Below are 19,383 nucleotides of genomic sequence, written 5' to 3' on the forward strand. Positions count from 1 at the left end.
TAAAGGGGAATTAGAAAAATCAAGGAAGAGGGCATAAAGAGTAAGGAAAAGAAGTAGCAGTAGTGGTCATAGTGGTGACCAAGACCGTATTTAGCCTGCATAGCCTAAAATACTTACTAAAAGGCTCTTTACACAAAATGTTAACTGATTCCTGAACAAAAGTAAATTGTCAATGAAATTTTTAAAGAATTCTTAATCAATAAAGCAAAATTGTTAAAGTAGAAAAGGTATTTTAAATATCTAGGAGAAAATGAAAACTTTTCTTAATATTACACCAAACCATGGGAATGCAAGCTGGTGCAGCCACTCTGGGAAACAGTATGCAGGTTCCTCAAAAAACTAAAAATAGAACTACCCTACGACCCAGCAATTGCACTACTAGGCATTTATCCAAGGGATACAGGTGTGCTGTTTCGAAGGGACACATGTACCCCAATGTTTATAGCAGCACTAGCAACAATAGCCAAAGTTCGGAAAGAGCCCAAATGTCCATCAATGGATGAATGGATAAAGAAGAGGTGGTATATACACGTGTATATACGTATACGTGTATACACGTATATACACATATGTATACATACGTGTATATACGTGTATACACGTATATACACGTGTATATATATACATACATACATGTGTGTATGTGTGTGTGTGTGTGTGTGTGTGTGTGTGTGTGTGTGTGTGTGTATAAAATGGAGCATTACTCGGCAATCAAAAAGAATGAAATCTTGCCATTTTCAACTACGTGGATGGAACTGGAGAATATTATGCTAAGTGAAATTAGAGAAAGACAAAAACCATATGCTTCACTCATGTGAGGACTTTAAGAGACCAAACAGAAGAACATAAGGAGGGAAACAAAAATAATATAAAAACAGGGAGGGGGACAAAACAGAAGAGACTCATAAATATGGAGAACAAACTGAGGGTTACTGGAGGGATTGTGGGAGGGGGGATGGGCTAAATGGGTAAGGGGCACTAAGGAATCTACTCCTGAAATCATTGTTGCACTATATGCTAACTTGGATGTAAATTTAAAAAAATAAAAAATAAAATTAAAAAAATATATTATACCAAACCAACCACCTTAAACACCTCTCCACTTCCATATCTAATTGACATCTCAAATTTAACATGTCCAAAATGGACCTCCTGATTTTGAACCCACACTTCTCCCCTAAAACCATCTATCCTGAGATTTCCCTTTCTTATTAAATGGAATTACCATTCACTTAGTTTCTGAGGCTTAAAATTGTTAAGTCATTCTTAATTTCTCTCTCTCCCATCTCACAATCCTATCCAAATTTAAGTCTGTGAGCTCTACCTTCAATAAACATCCCAAATCCAACCACTTTTCACCATCAACCCTCTTCAGAACCACTCCAAACTTCCTAACTAGATCCCCAACATATTTGCCACCCTCCTAGTTTTCTACATGGAGTCTAGATCCCAGAAAAGATAATACAAAATAATGGCTTTCAAAACATGCAAAGAAGCTCAACCTTACTCATAATCACAACTAAAAAACCCAAGAGAATATTTTTCACCTATCAGTCTGGCAGAAATGAAATATTTGATATTATACTGGGTTGGCAGGAATGTGAGGAAATGGGCATTCATCCACAAACAGTGTAGGTGGGATCACAAATTGGCTCAGCATCCACTGCAAGCAACATGGTTATACTGACCAAAATCATAAAGGGACATACCCTATGAACCAGCAATTCTACTTCCAAAATTTTTTCTTAAAGATTTCCTAAGTGGAAGATATTTATACACCTTCACTGCAATATCACTTATTAGAGCATAAGACCATTTTCATCACTAGGAAGATAGTGTGTGGGTGTACACACACACACACACACACACACACACACACACACACAGAAAAAAGAATATTATGCAGTTGTTAAAAAGAATGAATTAACTGTATACAGTATATACTGATACAGAGAATCTCTAAGGTAGGTGAAAAAAGCAAACTATAGAGCCACGTGTTTAGGATTTTAAATCTACAGACAGTAGTACATAATGGTCAGAAGCTTGGCCAAGTGAAGAGTATGAGTGACCTCAGTGAGACAAGTTGCTTAAACTGGTTATGCCTTAATTGCGTAATTTGTCCACATGGGGTCTACTAACAAAGGGCTCAAAACTTTGCCTAAAATTATTATTTAAATCAACAAAAGAAAGAAAGAAAAAATAAGCAGTCTTTTAAAAATATGGGTAAGAAAAACAAGAATTCTGGAAAAGACAGAAAAAGAATTAAAAATTCTTTTTAATATTTGCAAAGTACAGAGTTTTACAAATGAGAAGAAAAATGACAAAAGATACACAATGATTATGAACAGAAAAATTCACAAGTTAACACAAATACACAATACATAGCATACATACAAAGACACTCATCTTCAATAGTAATCAAAAACATAAAACTAAAGCAACGAGACTGCCACATGTAAGGAATGTGGGGATATCTGAGAAACAGAGATATTAGGAACATTCTAATACAGTGCAGCTTGAAGAATATACGGAAGGAACCTTTTGTAAACTAAGGTATTACAATTAAAATGAATCAAATTTACTTTTAAGAATATGAGTATAGAGGTGCCTGGGTGGCTCAGTCGGTTAACTGTCCAACTTTGGCTCAGGTCATGATCTTGCAGTTTGTGAGTTTGAGCCCAGCGTCAGTTCAGAGCCTGGAGACTGCTTCACCTTCTGTATCCCCCTCCCTCCCCTATTCATGTTGAAGGAAGGAAGGAAGGAAGGAAGGAAGGAAGGAAGGAAGGAAGGAAGGAAGGAAGGAAGAAGGAATGAAAGAGAACCTAAGTATACGAGTGGTACCTGGGTGGCTCAGTTAAGCATCCAACTCTTGATTTTGGCTCAGGTCATGATCTCATGGTTCATGAGTTTGAGCCCCTTATTAGGCTCTGCACTGACAGCATGAAGCCTGCTTGGGATTCTCTGTCCCTCTCTTTCTGCCCCCCTCAACTCATGCAGCCTCTCACTCTCTCCCAAAAATAAACATTAAAAAAAGTGAGTATAGGGGTGCCTGGGTGGTTTAGTCAGTTAAACGGCCAACTTTGGCTCAGGTCACGATCTCACAGTTCATGAGTTCGAGCCCCGCACTGGGTTCTGTGCTGACAGCTCAGAGCCTGGAGTTTCCTTCAAATTCTGTGTCTCTCGCTCTCTGCCCCTCCCCTGCTTGTTGTCTCTCTCTCTCTCAAACATAAATAAACATTTAAAAAAATTTTCTTAAGTGAGTATATAATGGGACAGGTATGCAAAGATGTTGTTCCCTGCAGTTGCAGTTTTTTTTTTTTACAACCAGTAACATAAATGTCAGTAATATATTATTTTCCTCTTTATGTATTCAATCTTTTAAACATATTTTTTAACACATTCACTTTTTTAAGTGAAGAAAGAAGATCACAGAATGGTATTTTTGTAATATAAATTATTTGAGTATTTAATATATCCATGGAAACTCCTAGAAGCCATCCATCAGCTGAGCATCATGGCAAATCAAACTACATGGGGATCTTCTTTTGAACTATCTAAACATGTTTTCTTTCTTTACAATGATTTTCATGTTATAATATGTTATCAGAAAAATCAATATATTTACACTTTGGAATAAAAATGACATACTGGTTTATGTAACAGAATACTTCAACCAGCAAAACTAAATCAAATTATTCCCAGTGAGTTTTAAGGCAAAATTTAAAAATTAGGACCTAAAAGAAAGAGTACAAGAAGGGGCTTTGCTGAATAGGGAAAGTACCACAGATTTATCACCAGAATCCCTTACACCATCCCCATGAGGACTATCTTCCATCGTGGTTATTCCTATGTTTCTTACCACAGTTAGTAACCTCAAGAAAACAGCCATCCAAACCAAAACTAACTCCCTTAATGCAGACAATGACAAAAGTGCTAATGGCAAAGTAAATAACTTAATCTGAAGAGTAATTAGACATTTATAGATATAGAATCATTATGCATGATCTAGTATTCAATAGATTTTATGTCAAATGCGCTTTTAAAACATGAAACTAATAAAACAGATACTCTATAATGACCACTTATTAATTCCACTGTGCAAATTATTAATTCAAAATATTCAATCCTACAGAAACCGTACCACTGAAGTAGGGGTTGCCTTTCTTTAATTTTTTTTTTTAACGTTTATTTATTTTTGAGACAGAGAGAGACAGAGCATGAATGGGGGAGGGGCAGAGAGAAAGGGAGACACAGAATCGGAAGCAGGCTCCAGGCTCTGAGCTAACAGCCCAGAGCCCGATGCGGGGCTCGAACTCACGGACCGCGAGATTGTGACCTGAGCCGAGGTCGGACGCTCAACTGACTGAGCCACCCAGGCGCCCGGGGTTGCCTTTCTATGTACAAGTCACAGGAATTAAAATTTGTTTCAGCATTCTAAATTTAAGCCTAAGATTTATATTTCTAGGGTTCATTTTATTCAATGTTCACTTTTCCTACCAGCAATAAAGTTCTAGCAACGTTTATGTTTGCATGTTTAAGATAATTTTAACATATCCACATACAACCCAACAACAAAAAAGGTTTCAATCATATTTCATATAGACATTTGATGTCTTAATACGTACCTGTCCTTCTCTTGAAAATTTAAAGGGTGGTTTGTGTTTAATGACACTTGTTGCAAGCCTTAAGAGTCCTGTAAGCCCATCATCTTCTATATTACCATCTTGATGATCAAGGATTTCCCTGCTACACAAAAAAGAACGCACACAAGATAGTTCACATAATTATGTCCTTTATATCTTTTTTCAACAATATAACTGTCAATTTCACATTTAAATTTACCTTCGGATACAGTCAGCCAAATGTCGTGCCAAAGCATCTAAGTCGAGGAGTGTGGTCTTAATACAAAGAGAAAATACAAAATTCAAATACATATATATATATATTTTTTTGTTTAGTAGCCAGAGATTACTAAAACAAAACACATCCTTTCCTTGTAAGAAGAATTCAGTCTCCCAAATACACGAATATACCATTTAAATTATAAATAATACAGTTATTCTTTACCTATACATGATGTCAATTAATAAAATTATAGTTGTAGGGGTGCCTGGGTGGCTCAGTCAGTTAAGTGTCCGACTCTTGGTTTTGGCTCAGGTCGTATCTCACAGTTTGTGAGTTTAAGCCCACAACGAGCTCCACACTGACACTATGGAGCCTGCTTAGGATTCTTTCTCTCCCCCTCTGTCCCTGCCCCTCCTCTGCTGTTTATCTGACATCAATATTTTATGAATACTCAAGTAAATTAAAACACATTCAATTTTTTAAAATTATTTCTCAAATAAAAAGTAGAATACTTTAAGAATTCAACGTACACTGCTCCTTAAAAGAAGTGCAAACACTACAGGATTTTTTAAAATGTAAAGTATATGAAAGGCACTGGGATTAAAACACATTTTTAAAAATTTTTTAATTTTTAAGTAATCTCTACACCCAAGGTGGGGCTCAAATCTAACAGCCCCAAGATCAAGAGTTGAATGCTCTGCTAACTGAGCCAGCCAGGTGCGCAAATTAAAACACATTTTTTAAAAAGAGGGAAAATGTTTCCTAAATACCTAAATGTATCTTCTTTCTCATTTTGTTAGAGGCATTTTTGCTTACTAAATTTATGAAGGAGAAAAAACAAAAGTCTTAGGCAACAAGTTTGTCTTTGAAGTTAATTTGTTTTAACCATCTCAAAATATTTTAGTCTAAGAAAATTAGATCAGTAAACTGATAGTTTACCTTAAATTCTATCTGAATTGCAATTTTATTTTACATATTCAAAACTCCAAATCCACATGCTATTACAGAAACCTGTATATTTACATTTAAAGTCTGAACTTCACATTCCAAGTAAGATTTTACATCTACAAATCCTACTCAGAAGAAAGGAAATTACTTCTAGGTACCAGATGAAGACACTTCAACAAAGGTCAAAGTAAAAAGAACAAAGGAATTACAGCAGAACAAAACAGTACAACTACAGTAAAATAATTATGGCATTTTCAACTCTTATAAAATGATAAAAATGCCCTTAAAAATAAGGACCTATATAAAGTCATAAACATACATGTGTATAATCCATCTCTATTAGCAAGTTAATGCATAATTTTCTGAACATACCTGACTAGCATCCTTTATATGTATATTGTCAACTAATTTGCACAACAACCAAAAATACTCTTTACATCCAGGTTTTAACATTGGTTCTTCTTCATAATCATCTATCTGTTAAAAAAAATTAAAACTCTGTGAAAACACTTTAAAAGGGGGAATAATTTAAAATTACAATACATCTAAGAAACTACAGACCTTACAAAAAAAATTAAATCCCTGTAAAAGCAGTATTCAAAATTTAATAAAGTATGGAGAGAACACTTCTAGTTCCTGTAAAATTAGAATAACTACGTCCATAAATAAACGAGAACTTTCAGAAAAATATTACCCTCAAATTTCTTATAACCTGTGATGAATTAAGAATTCAATGAAAATGTATCAACAAAAGAAACCTACAGAACATGAGTATATACAAACCTACGCAAATGCAGTGGTCTTTTAGAGTTTTGAAATATAAAACATAAAAAACATTTTACATATCTCACATACTTAATGACAAGTAAATATGGAGGAGAAAAATGTAAATCCTACAATGAATCATACTTCTGAGATTAGTAAAATTTACTTAATGAGCTCTGAATTTATTACATGGTAGAAGAATTTTTTACGAAGCTAGGATATATACTGGAACAGTAAAGAAAACTGAAAATTTAGAATATCATAATGATAGAATACTGCAAAAATCTGTGTTAGTAAATAAGAAAGCTTCATTTATCATGTTTTTATCATTTTATTTATTTATTTATTTATTTATTTATTTATTTATTTATTTATGTTTATTATTTGAGAAAGAGACAGAGAGTAAGCAGGGGAGGGGCAGAGAGAGAGGGAGACAAAGAATCAGAAGTAGGCTCCAGGCTCTGAGCTGCCAGCACAGAGCCCAAAGCAGGGCTCAAACCCATGAATCGCGAGATCATGACCTGAGCCAAAGTCGGCCGCACAACCGACTGAGCCACTCAGGCGCCCCTTTATCATTCAATTTATTAACACAAGGTCCAAAACACAGTAAGAACAAATGCTATTTCCAAAACAGAATACCCATGAGAGATTCCACAGAGCTGAAATTAAAGCATACAAATTCCATTCCTAGGTGTAATGTGTCATTCAATATGTCCACAATGCTGCCACTTTAAGAACTTTATGACTATCCTCTTGGTAAAAACTACATACAGTGAACAAGTACTCAAAATTACTCCAAGTATATAATACAGTGATTAAAAGTTGACACAAAGAAAACTGCAGAAATAGAAACAGCTACTAAACACAGTAAAACTTACCCTGATAGGTTTGAGTGCTTGAGCATCGGGAAGAAATTTCAACAATGTTGAAGCAGCCAATAGCAGAAAGGACCGATTGATTGAGTCTCCTCCATCTAGCCCTGACAGAGATAACTTATAAAGACCATTGCAAGACTCATGACGGACAGCAGTCTAAATGAAAAAGAAAGTTCCAAAGACAGTATGAATTAAGTATTTAAAAGTTAATCTTTAAATATGTCAGCAGAAATAACATGTTAGATGGCTTCTTTAGTAATATATTTTTAAATGCAATATTCTGATCACATACTCACGCACATAAATATCAAATAAAGTACCCCAAAGTATACAGTAATATGTAGAAACATGTTAGAAATTCCCAAATATGGTCATGATAAAAACAAACATAATAACAACAAATACAAAAGGGACTAAGGAAAGGATATTCATAATAATTTATTTACAAAACTAAATAAAAAGAGAAAATATTTCAGAACAAGAAGCAATTTAGAAAGTACTTAACCAGAACATTTTACAGTTTCTAAGGGACTTGCCCAAATGTCACAATCATTACCTGGGACACAGCCAGAACAAGAATATGCATTCAACTCAGAGCTAAAGGTATTAAGACGAAGTGACCTAAAATAATGTGACTACTGTGGTTAAGTGTTTTATCAAGAATATGTTTCTACCATTTCACTTAGGAATATGGTATAAGCAACATCGAGATATGGTTAGTGAAAATTATATTGACCTGAGTGTTGACATCAAAATCAAAATATATTTGACTAATTTTTATTATCTCTTGTATCTAAGGATACACTCTAATTGAACAGAAAAGGAAAAAAAACTTCTCTAAAATATAAATTACCAAAATAAACACTCGAGTCCTTCCCAGAAAAAGATTTTCAAAATTCTAAAGCAAAACAATCAGTTTTATTTCAGAAAAAAGACAAATATGAATGTTACAGACTAACATTCACATTTACGTGTATATAGTTAAAACATAATGAATCTTAAAGTATTTAATAAGTATATTCCAGTTAATGGAATATATTTACGAAATCAAGTCCATTTGTTTCCATTAGCTCTTTTTTTTATTATCAATGCTAATAATATCAAATAATATGAAGAGTAATAGTTCTAATCTTCAATCCTTATCTTACCTCAGGAATAAGGAGAGTCAATTTCTTTAACCAATCTTGTAAATGGTCACTATCAGCAAGGCTAGATTTCACTAATGAACAGCAATGTGCCCAACTCACCAAGAGCCACATTGAATAATGTGAAACTAAAGAGAAATTAGAAAAAAATATGACTATAAGGATTTGTACTGTAAAGAAAACACAATGTTCATTATTAAACATTATCTAGTTACGCAAATCTTTATCTATTAAAAACTACTTTTGTAGAATCCTTACCTTCATGCCTAGACCTGTGATCGGACTGAGCTTTCAAAACTCTGTAAAGTAAAAAAAAAATCCACCACCACCAATTAAATTCAGCAATAAAATAAAAATGACTCAATTTATTACCACATATCCTTTCAAGTTATACAATGTACTCCCCCAAAAGAATAAATTTTAAGAAAAATATCTGTTTTTCCTATAGTCTTTATCTTTTAAAGAAACACTGGTAAAAAATTATTATAGACCACTCCATATGATTGTTCAGATTTAATGAACAATATCTGAGTGAATACAGTATTGACTGAAATAAGTGAACCCTCAGGAAATACTCAGGATTTAGTTACTAAAAAAATGTATATTACAAAGAGAAAAGTTATAATGGTTTCGATTGCAAACTTCAGACTTCCAATTTTAAAAATAAAATCATACACTGACATATAATGCCCTTCCTTTAGTACTGTTAATGCCAATTTCTATCAGAAATGGTTAAAAGCAAATTATTAAAAAGTAGAGAAAACTAACTTAATTCTGTATTATTTTAGAACCATTTTTCTCCATACATTTAGTTACTGTGCTACTACAATTTAAAGTATTAAAAACTTTCATTGTAACAAAACCAATAAATGGGGATTATTTGTCTTATAGTTTGGAAAAGAAAAAGCACTGATCTCTAGCATCCTCACTTTGTTATAATTAACAAAATACCTTTCAAACTCTCAAAAAGAAAGTAAAAAGTACTAAGATACAACTTATGTATCATATATTTGTCCGTATTTCATGTTTAGTTATTATCATATTGGCATAATCAACTTTACCAAAAGCAACCTACCCATCTTTTAAATATATAGCATAAGAAGATTTTTGATAACACAGGCAAAATATTTGCTCTAACTGCCTTAATTAATACAAACCTACCACCATATGAACTCAAAATGGGGGCCTATGGAAAGATAACGGTGCATGAACAGGCACTGAGAAAAAACAAGGATGAGGAGTGGTAGAATGAAAACAAGAATTGCCACAGAGTGAACCAGCTTGAATAGCAGAAGTTGGTAGCAAACCTGCATGTTTATTTTTTCTCGTGTGAGACTAACAAAGTCATGTGAACATTTCTTAATTCTCAAGAAATAAAACCAGATTAAAGCAGTTACTGAATTGCCTTGTTACCTCAATGTATTGTGGTATGTTGGAAGAGTGAGGTAGAGTGTGGGTTAGTGAGGACACAGAGGAAGAGTTAAGAATTATTTAAGTGAAGAGTATTGGTGGTGAGGGTATAAAATTTATCTGATCATACAATCAAAGGCATGTTATAGTAATCTCTTCATTTCTACATGCTGTCCATTCCTAAGTTTTATAAACAATGAGACAAAGTATCTGGTACTAAAAATACATTCTTGAGCAAGATCAAATATAGTTCATATAGAACTCAGTGTCTAGTGGATGGAGGTAGATATTGATGAAGCAATGAATGTGAATTCAACTGAGAGAGACCCAAAAAACAGGGTAAATTATAAAAGAAATAATCTTAAAATAATCATGCTATTTATATGCAACCACTGCCTATGAAGGTGACTTTTAAAAGCATCTAAAAACAGCTATCAGCTATTAGCCATGAATAAGGTCAAGCAATTTCAAACGTGTTTACATTAGCTTTATAAATCATTTGAGTATGATAGCAAACTTCAGCCGAACATAAATACCTACACAATATTTAGAAATTAATTTCACAACTTTAACTTATGTGATTATTAAAGGCATACAGTCAGGTACCCATGTATCAGTCAGCAATTACCACACTTGAATTTTTGCATTAAAATTTTGTACATTATTTTCAAAAAAAGAAATCTCCACTGTAGCCCAAATTAAATGGGATATCGCCTGGCTAAACTATATTCATACACACATATTTCCAGCTCTGTCCACCAAGGGCCTAGAAACAAGGAGTCCTCAGTAGCAATGAGTATACCAAGAACCCATATTTTGTTCCTCCCCAACAAGAACTACAGCTTCTTAAAGAAATGGCTGATTCCAGGACTAAGGTAGAGAAATTACATGCCTTGAGGATCTTACAGTGACAGGAAAAATAAAAAAGGACTCCTTCCCTCCACCCCAAATAATAGGGATATGTCAAAATGACCCATGAACAAGCTTGAGGTGGCCAGCTCAGGCATAATTTGAGTAAAGTGAATAGTAATAGTAATGAACTGCAACAAACCGAGCGAAAAATAATCCATTAATTCAAACTGATATGAAGTAAAAGGAAGAAGAGAAAACTCTTCTTCAAAACACAATGTCAACGAATAAGCATAAAAGGAATGGTTGTAAGTCAGAAAATCACTAGTTTCCAAACATTTACTAATAACTGAATTAGGCAAGAATCATCTCTGCTGAAAATGAATGAAAGTTTTATGAGGAGCAGCTTCCCACGGGTTACTTTTCATTAGAAAAAATCAGAAACCTTACTGTAAAGAAACCTGCAGGGAACAAAATAAACTAGTAAAAATTAATATCATTAATAATGGGACAAACTGACATCACCAGTTATGTATTGAGAAAGACACTTTACTTACAGAGTACTGCTGCTAAAAATGTATATATTCCTGCTAAAAATGTATATAATCTGAATTTAATCATGAAGAACAATCAGGAAAACCTAAATTGAAAGGTGCTTTATAAAGCAACTGGCCTGCACTACTCAGAAATGTCAGTATCATGAGAGGCTAACGAAGTATCCCTGGGTAAAAGGAAATGGAAGAAATACAACCAAATGCAGTACATGATCCTAGACCAGGGGGGGGAAAAAACACTATAAAGAATATTAATGGGACAATTTGAGTGTGAACTATATATTAAATAACACTATCATAACCATGTTAAACTTGCTATATTTGAGTGTTTACTCCAATTATTAAGAAAATGTCTGGTATCGAAGGATTATGGGTAAATGGTCATGATATCTGAACCTTACTCTCATAAAATTCAGGACAATATATAAATAAATATGTGCACAAAGACACACACACACACACACAGAAAATGAACGTTCATGATTATGCAATAAAAACTGACAAAATGTTGACAATACACAAATGAAGATGAACAGTAGAAAAGTTAAGATGCCCTAACAGTTTTCCTGCTCACTTAAATGTTTTCAACATGAAATTTTAAAACACTCCATTCTTACTACAAATACATACATAAATTATGTAAAAACTTCATACCTAGGAGCCAGATTATCATATGTATAAGTAACAGACATAAGTCGCTGAATCAAACTGGTTCCTTGGACAAGAACAAGAAATACCTTCAAAACAAAAAACATTACAAAAAAATCTTTAAATATGCTAAAACACAAAAATGCATTTTTAACCCAAAACTCCAAATTTGATTTTTATCTATGACAAAGAAAATCATACAGTAAAAATATCAGTATTAGAAAATCAGAATTTTGCGAACAAACTTAAGAATAGCAACTTAAAAAAAATGAAAATTTAGAAATACAGAGGCCAAACTATTTTAGTATTATTATTATTATTATTTTACAAAACTATTCTTTGTATTTGACCCACAAATTCTTTACATGTCACCCACATGGGTGAAAAAAACATATTACACATGTCGGTGGTTTATTGGGGTGGTGAAGGAGAATTATACATTTTTAAATTTTGAAATAAGTAAGGCCAAGCAGCAACAGAGATCTCAACCATCCTGAAACAGAGAAAAAGATGAATACAGGGCATAGATTCTAGATTAAAAATCCTGAGGATCAATATTTAGTTTGCAAACTTTCAAGCTGCATGATTCTAATAAACTACTTAATTTTTAGGTATTAGTTCTTCTATATAATGGGAATTCTATATAATGTTCTATAGAGTTCTATATAATGGTAGAAAATAATTTGCTAATTTATATAAATAAAGAATTACTGACTCCCTTCTGCAGATCGAAACCCTTCTGGGCACTTATGTTATAAGCACTGTTCCCATCCTGGAGGTTTGAATCCACTGCAGCAGATAACATAGAAAGCACTGTAACACAAGGAATACAATGTGCCACATGAGCAAAAAAAAGAGAGCAGCAACTAAACCTGTCCCTGGTGAAATCAGAACAGCTTTAAGGAAAGCGGTCTAGGCTGGAATTTGAAAGTTCAACTTGAAATTTGAACGTTCTGAAAAGCTTTTTAAGGATAACAAATGAAATAATGCATGACAGTAAATTATGAAAAAATTAGTGTTCTTCCTCACTATCTATAGAGTATCAAAACTGGCTAACTTTGTCTCTAGAATTAATATAACAAAGATTTTTGTTCCCAAATAGCTTAATACATTAAGTTCTGATTATGATAAACCAATGGAAAAAAATATTTAGTAAGCACCTTTTCTAAACTATAGAAGTATGTGCACAGAAAAAAATCATAACTATTAACGGTAGTCACCTATGACTAGGAGGATAGGTTCACCTATATATTCCGAATTATTGTCAATAAGCATGTACTTGCATATACTTTTTAAAAAACAATATTTTAAAATTCCTTATGTATGTAGTTTATGTCTATACTATATATATTTATTATTAAAATCTCAAGAGGATGGGGCGCCTGGGTGGCTGAGTCGTTTAAGTGTCCGACTTTGGCTCAGGTCATGATCTCGTGGTTCACGAGTTCGAGCCCCGCGTCGGGCTCTGTGCTGACAGCTCGGAGCCTGGAGCCTGCTTCCGATTCTGTGTCTCTCTCTCTCCCTGACGCTCCCCCCATTCATGCTCCGTCTCTCTCTGTCTCAAAAGTAAATAAATGTTAAAAAAAAAAAAAAAACACATTAAAAAAAAAATCTCAAGAGGAAACCACTAATCAAGGTCAAAGCTGTGAAGTTATTTAATGAGTTAATGGAAAGGGGAGCTTTCAAATTATAACTTGGAAAGATTATTCTGGAAAAAAATTAACTGAAACATTATAGCAATGCAAGGTTAAAGTAAGTAAGTAATTGGCAATAAGCAATACTGGAAAACACATTTAGATTACACTGTAGTCTCCATAGTCTATTTTAATTGTATTAGCTGTAAATGACTTGGAATACTAACAAAATCATCTGGCCCCTTTAATCTCCAAAATTCCAAAAGGGAAATATGCTTCAGGTTTCAATTTTCACCAGTAGTTTCCAACCTATGTTCACTACAGAACCTATTTCTCTAATCAGAAACAACTCACAATTCTAGAGTTTCTAGGGGCAGCTATGAGGTAAGATGCTGTTCTCAAAAGGTTACAAATGAGGAAGAGATCTCACTAAAAACCTGTCTTCATCTGTCCCCATTTCCCAATTCAGGGATGGAACAATTCGAACAGCAAATATTTGATCACATGAACAAAAGAATCCACAGCCAGAAAGAATTCTAATTATACTTGTGGATGTCATCCTGGTTATGGTGCCATTTTCATTCAGCTCTAAATATACCATTCTATCAACTTGCTTTGTGATGTTAGGGCTGGTACATCATAAACTAAATTCCTCTTTTGCCAGCTGGTTTCTATGAGGTTCCATTAACCTGGGACACTAGAGAGATTACTTTCTTGCTTGTTCTGTCAGCATTGAAACATAAGTATTTAACCCATTTGATTTCAGAAGCCATTGATTTCAGAAGCAGTAGCAGAACACCTTCCTCAGAGGCCTAAACTGCAGGCCAACAAGATCCTTATAACCTCCTCATTTCTGAAAACCCCAAACCTTTTCCATATGCTTCTCAAACCCTAGAGGTGGTGAATGGTTACTCCTTTGGGTTACCTCAACATTTTCCTTTTACATACTTAGTCCTCCAAAACATACACGTAAAAACAATTATTTACTTTAAATCACCTCTGTTCAAACACCTAGTGGGGCTTATTTCCCTAAATGGACCCTGACAAATTTAGTATATAAATTACTGTGTAAATGACTAACTAACTACAGTTGGGGAGTACAGCAGAATGACATTCATTCCTGAAATTTGGATAATAAACTGAAAAACATTACTATTTCATAATTACTACTCAATTTAAAATGAAGGTATCACTTCAGCAGTTACATCATATTGTAGTAGTCTGGGATCATATTCCTTATGCATTAGCGTATTCTTAACTCGATAAAACACAAATAGAATTCATTACTATAATCTAATGGGAACTTCTGTACTTTACCTCTGTTAATCTTGGTATATGAAGACCCTTGGCATGATCACCAGCAGCCTTTCTTGATTTACCAGGCCAAGTTCTTTTCCTATGGCTTTCTGCTATACCAGACCAGGCAAAGACATCGTGATAAGCTAAATCCAAATCGGATGGATCTATTGCAAACTGGCATATTAACTTCAGCAAGCAAGCAAGACAGTCTAGCTGCCACTGTGGAGAAGAAGAAAATGTCATTTCCCTATTTTGGTTAATTTAATATGGCCACTATATAACCTGAAATTGAAAGCTAGAAAATAAAATTAAGAGATGAAGTACTGTTGTTTTTCCATGCAAATGACATATACTCCAATATTCTGGAGCCAAAGCAATTCCCCAAAATTGTAAAAAATAACAGAAGATTTTGCACTTTACATAAGGAGATTTAAAATAAAAATATTTTTGGTAAAATATTTCATATGAAAATTAATTTCTGATTTAAAGCTCTACTTTAGAATTTTAAAAACACCTCCTGTGAGTAAATTAGTAAGTATCATTTATGTGCAAGATGAAAGTTTCAGAGTGCTCACATCAACAGCTATTTTCCACTCTTCCTAATCCAACTTCCAAATTGTACAGCTAAACCAATATTCCAGGTAATGCAGCAATACTACATTAGATTTTCAAGAAAGTTATCAAGAAATTTCAGTAAGAATAGTCTTTTTAACAAATGATCCTAGAAAACTGAATAGTCATACTGAAAAAAGTAAATGAAACAAACCCCCAACTTCACTCTACATATAAAAAAATTAACTCAAAATGCATCACAGAAATAAATGCAAATAGTACTTATAATAGTAGAAAAAAAAAGGGGGAACATACTTGCGGTCTTGGAGCAGAGATTTCTAAATAAGATATCAATTTTGTTAAAATTAAAAACCTCTCTGCTTAAAAGACACTGTCAAAATAATGAAAAAAGCAAGCCACAGATTGAATACAAATATTCCCATACATACATGTAGTGGAAAAACTTGTCTAAATTAATTAAGGAAAAAAAAAAAAAGTCTTACAACTCTTTGCTAAGGTGGAAAGGGAAAGGAAAAGGAAAGGAAGAACAACAACAAAAAAGTCCACGATATGAACAGACACTTCATGAAAGAAAAAAAAAAAATCATGGTCTTAAAAAGTATGAAACTTAAGAGATTCAGTGAAATAAGTACTAATGAAGGAAATTTATAAACACTTACATTAAAAGAAAAAGATCTCAAATCAAGAATCTAACTTTCCAACTTAAGAACTAGAAAAACTAAACCCAAAGCTAGAAGAAATAAGGAAATAATACACAGCAGAGGTAAATAAAACATAATAGAAAGACAATAACAACAACAAAAAAATCAATGTAAATAAAAGTTTATTCTTTGAAAAAAACAAAACCTTTAGCTAGAACTAAAAAAAGTGAAATTTGTCAAATCAGACATAAAAGTGGGAATTTTTCTACCAATTCTACAGAAATAAAAAGGATTCTAAGAGTATAATAGATAAATGTAAGCCAAAAAGCCAGATAACCTACATGAAATGGACAAATTCCTAGAAACGCAAAACCTACCAAGACTCAATCTTGAAGAAACAGAAAATCTGAATAGATATATAACTAGTAATGAGATTGAATCAGTATATAAAAATCTCCCAATAAAGAAAGCCTTAGACCTGGTAACTTCATTAGTAAATTCTACTAAACATTTAAAGATGAATACCAATCCTTCTCAAATTCTCTAAGAACAGAGCATTCCCAACCCACTCTATGAAGCCAGCACAAGCCTGGTATCAATGAAAGAAAAAGTCACTACAAAAAAAATTACAGACCAAGATCCCTGAGGATTAATGATGCAAATATTCTTGAAAAAACGTTAGCAAACAGAATTTAGCAACACAATAAAAGGATTGTACATGACCAAGTAGGATCTGTTCTTGGAATGCAAGAATGACTCAACATACAAGAATCAATCAATACTCCACAACAAAATGAAGAAAAAAGACCACCTGATCATTTCAATTGATTACATGCAGAAAAAGCACATGAAGTAATTCAACACTCTTTCATGATAAAAACACTCAACAAAATAGAAAGAGGTTAAGCATTAGACTCCTGAACTCAGCTCAGGTCATGATTCCAGGGCCATGGGACTGATGGCTATCTCGGGCTCCACGCTGAGAATGGAGTCTGCTTAAGACTCTCTCTTTCTCAGCCCCACCCTCCACCACTGCTCACACAGTAAGCAGGCAAAAACTCTAAAATTGAAAAGAGAAAGAAAGAAAGAAAGAAAGAAAGAAAGAAAGAAAGAAAGAAAGAAAGAAAAGAGAGGAAGGAAGGAAGGAAGGAAGGAAGGAAGGAAGGAAGGAAGGAAGGAAAACAAACTACCTGAGCATAAATAAAAGCCACAGATGAAAAACCCACAGTGAAAATCATATTAAATTGTGAAAGACTAAAAGCTTCTCCACTAAGATGAGGAATACTGGCTTTCCTCACTTCTGTTCAGCATAGTAGGGGAAGTTTTGGCCTGAACACTTAGGCAAGAAAAGAAACAAAAGGCATCTAAGTTAGAAAGGAAAATTATCCATTTGTAGAGGATATATAGAAAACCTTAAAGATGCCAAAGAATAGCTCTTAAGATAAATGAATTCAGCAAAGTACAGGATACAAAGCCAACACACAAAATTCACTTCCATAGGTGAACAATGAGCAATATGAAAAGGAAATTACAAAAATAATTCAATTCACAATAGCATCAAAAGAATAAAATACTGGGGCGCCTGGGTGGCTCAGTCGGCTAAGCCTCCGACTTCGGCTCAGGTCACGATCTCACTGTCCGTGGGTTCGAGCCCCGCGTCGGGCTCTGTGCTGACGGCTCAGAGCCTGGAGCCTGTTTCAGATTCTGTGTCTCCCTCTCTCTGACCCTCCCCTGTTCATGCTCTGTCTCTCTCTGTCTCAAAAATAAACAAACATTAAAAAAAAAAAAAAGAATAAAATACTTAAGAATTAACCAAGAATATGAAAGTCTTCTACAATGAAAATTATAAAACAATGCTGAAGAAAATTAAAAACAATACATGGAAACACATCACATGTCCATGGATTGGAAGACTTATTATTACTCAAAACAATCCGTAACAAAATATGACATTTTTTGCAGAGGAAAAAAAAAAAACAACCCACGCTAAAATTCAAAGGGAATCTCACGGGACTCCAATACCAATACAATCTTAAAAGAGAAGAACAAAACTAGAGGACTGACACTTCCTGATTTCAAAACTTACTACAGACCTACCGTAATCAACATGATGCGGTATTGGCATCAGATACATATGCAAATTAATGGAAAAGGGGCACCTGGGTGGATCAGTTGGTTAAGTGTCCAACTCTTGATTACAGCTCAGGTCATGATCTCCCAGTTCAGGAGTTCAAGCCCCACTTGGGATTCTGTCTCCTCTTTCTGCACCTCCCCCTCTTGTTCTCTATCTCTCTCTCAAAAGAAATAAAAATAAACTTGAAAAAAAGATTAATGGAAAGGAATAAAGCACCCAGAAATAAACCCTCACATTTATGGTCAAATGATTTTTAACAAGGGTGCCAAGACCATCCAATGGGAGAAATGACAGTATTTTCAAAAAACAGTGCTGAGAAACCTTGGATATCCACATGCAAAAGAATAAAGTTGGACCCTTACACACTAAAACACCATATACAAAAATTAACTCAAAATAAATCAAGGCCCTACGGACTTCAAGCTGTATTACAAAGCTTGAATCATCAAGACAGTATGGTACTGGCACAAAAACAGACACTCAGATCAATGGAACAGAATAGAGAACCCAGAAATGGACCCACAAACATATGGCCAACTAATCTTTGACAAACCAGGAAAGAATATCCAATGGAATAAAGACAGTAAAGACAGTCTCTTCAGCAAGTGGTGCTGGGAAAACTGGACAGCGACATGCAGAAAAATGAACCTGGACCACTTTCTTACACCATACACAAAAATAAACTCACAGTGGATGAAAGACCTAAATGTAAGACAGGAAGCCATCAAAATCCTCGAGGAGAAAGCAGGCAAAAACCTCTTTGATCTTGGCTGCAGCAACTTCCTACTCAATACGTCACCAGAGGCAAGGGAAACAAAAGCATAAATGAACTTTCGGGACCTCATTAAATAAAAAGCTTCCCCACAGCGAAGAAAACAATCAGCAAAAGAAAAAGGCAACTGACAGAATGGGAAAAGATACTTGCAAACGACATATCAGATAAAGGGTTGGTATCCCAAATATATAAAGAACTTACCAAATTCAACACCAAAAACACAAATAATCCAGTGAAGAAATGGGCAAAAGACATGAATAGACACTTCTCCAAAGAAGACATCCACAT

General features: G+C 34.0%; 1 protein-coding gene across 3 annotated transcripts in view; it reads right to left on the reverse strand.

Annotated features, from left to right (window-relative positions):
• USP34 (ubiquitin specific peptidase 34) overlaps positions 1-19,383 on the reverse strand; it is a 249,085-nt gene that overhangs the window by 67,989 nt on the left and 161,713 nt on the right. For all 3 annotated transcript variants that reach the window (XM_042981450.1, XM_042981449.1, XM_042981451.1), the window contains 8 exons: positions 14,991-15,191; positions 12,046-12,128; positions 8,837-8,877; positions 8,582-8,706; positions 7,437-7,589; positions 6,166-6,270; positions 4,843-4,898; positions 4,626-4,746 (listed from right to left, as the gene is read on the reverse strand). In XM_042981450.1, coding sequence (XP_042837384.1) covers positions 4,626-4,746; positions 4,843-4,898; positions 6,166-6,270; positions 7,437-7,589; positions 8,582-8,706; positions 8,837-8,877; positions 12,046-12,128; positions 14,991-15,191 — 885 coding nt within the window. The remainder of the gene's footprint in view (positions 1-4,625; positions 4,747-4,842; positions 4,899-6,165; positions 6,271-7,436; positions 7,590-8,581; positions 8,707-8,836; positions 8,878-12,045; positions 12,129-14,990; positions 15,192-19,383) is intronic.

This window comes from Panthera tigris, chromosome A3 (assembly GCF_018350195.1).
Source record: "Panthera tigris isolate Pti1 chromosome A3, P.tigris_Pti1_mat1.1, whole genome shotgun sequence".
Lineage (NCBI taxonomy): Eukaryota > Metazoa > Chordata > Mammalia > Carnivora > Felidae > Panthera > Panthera tigris.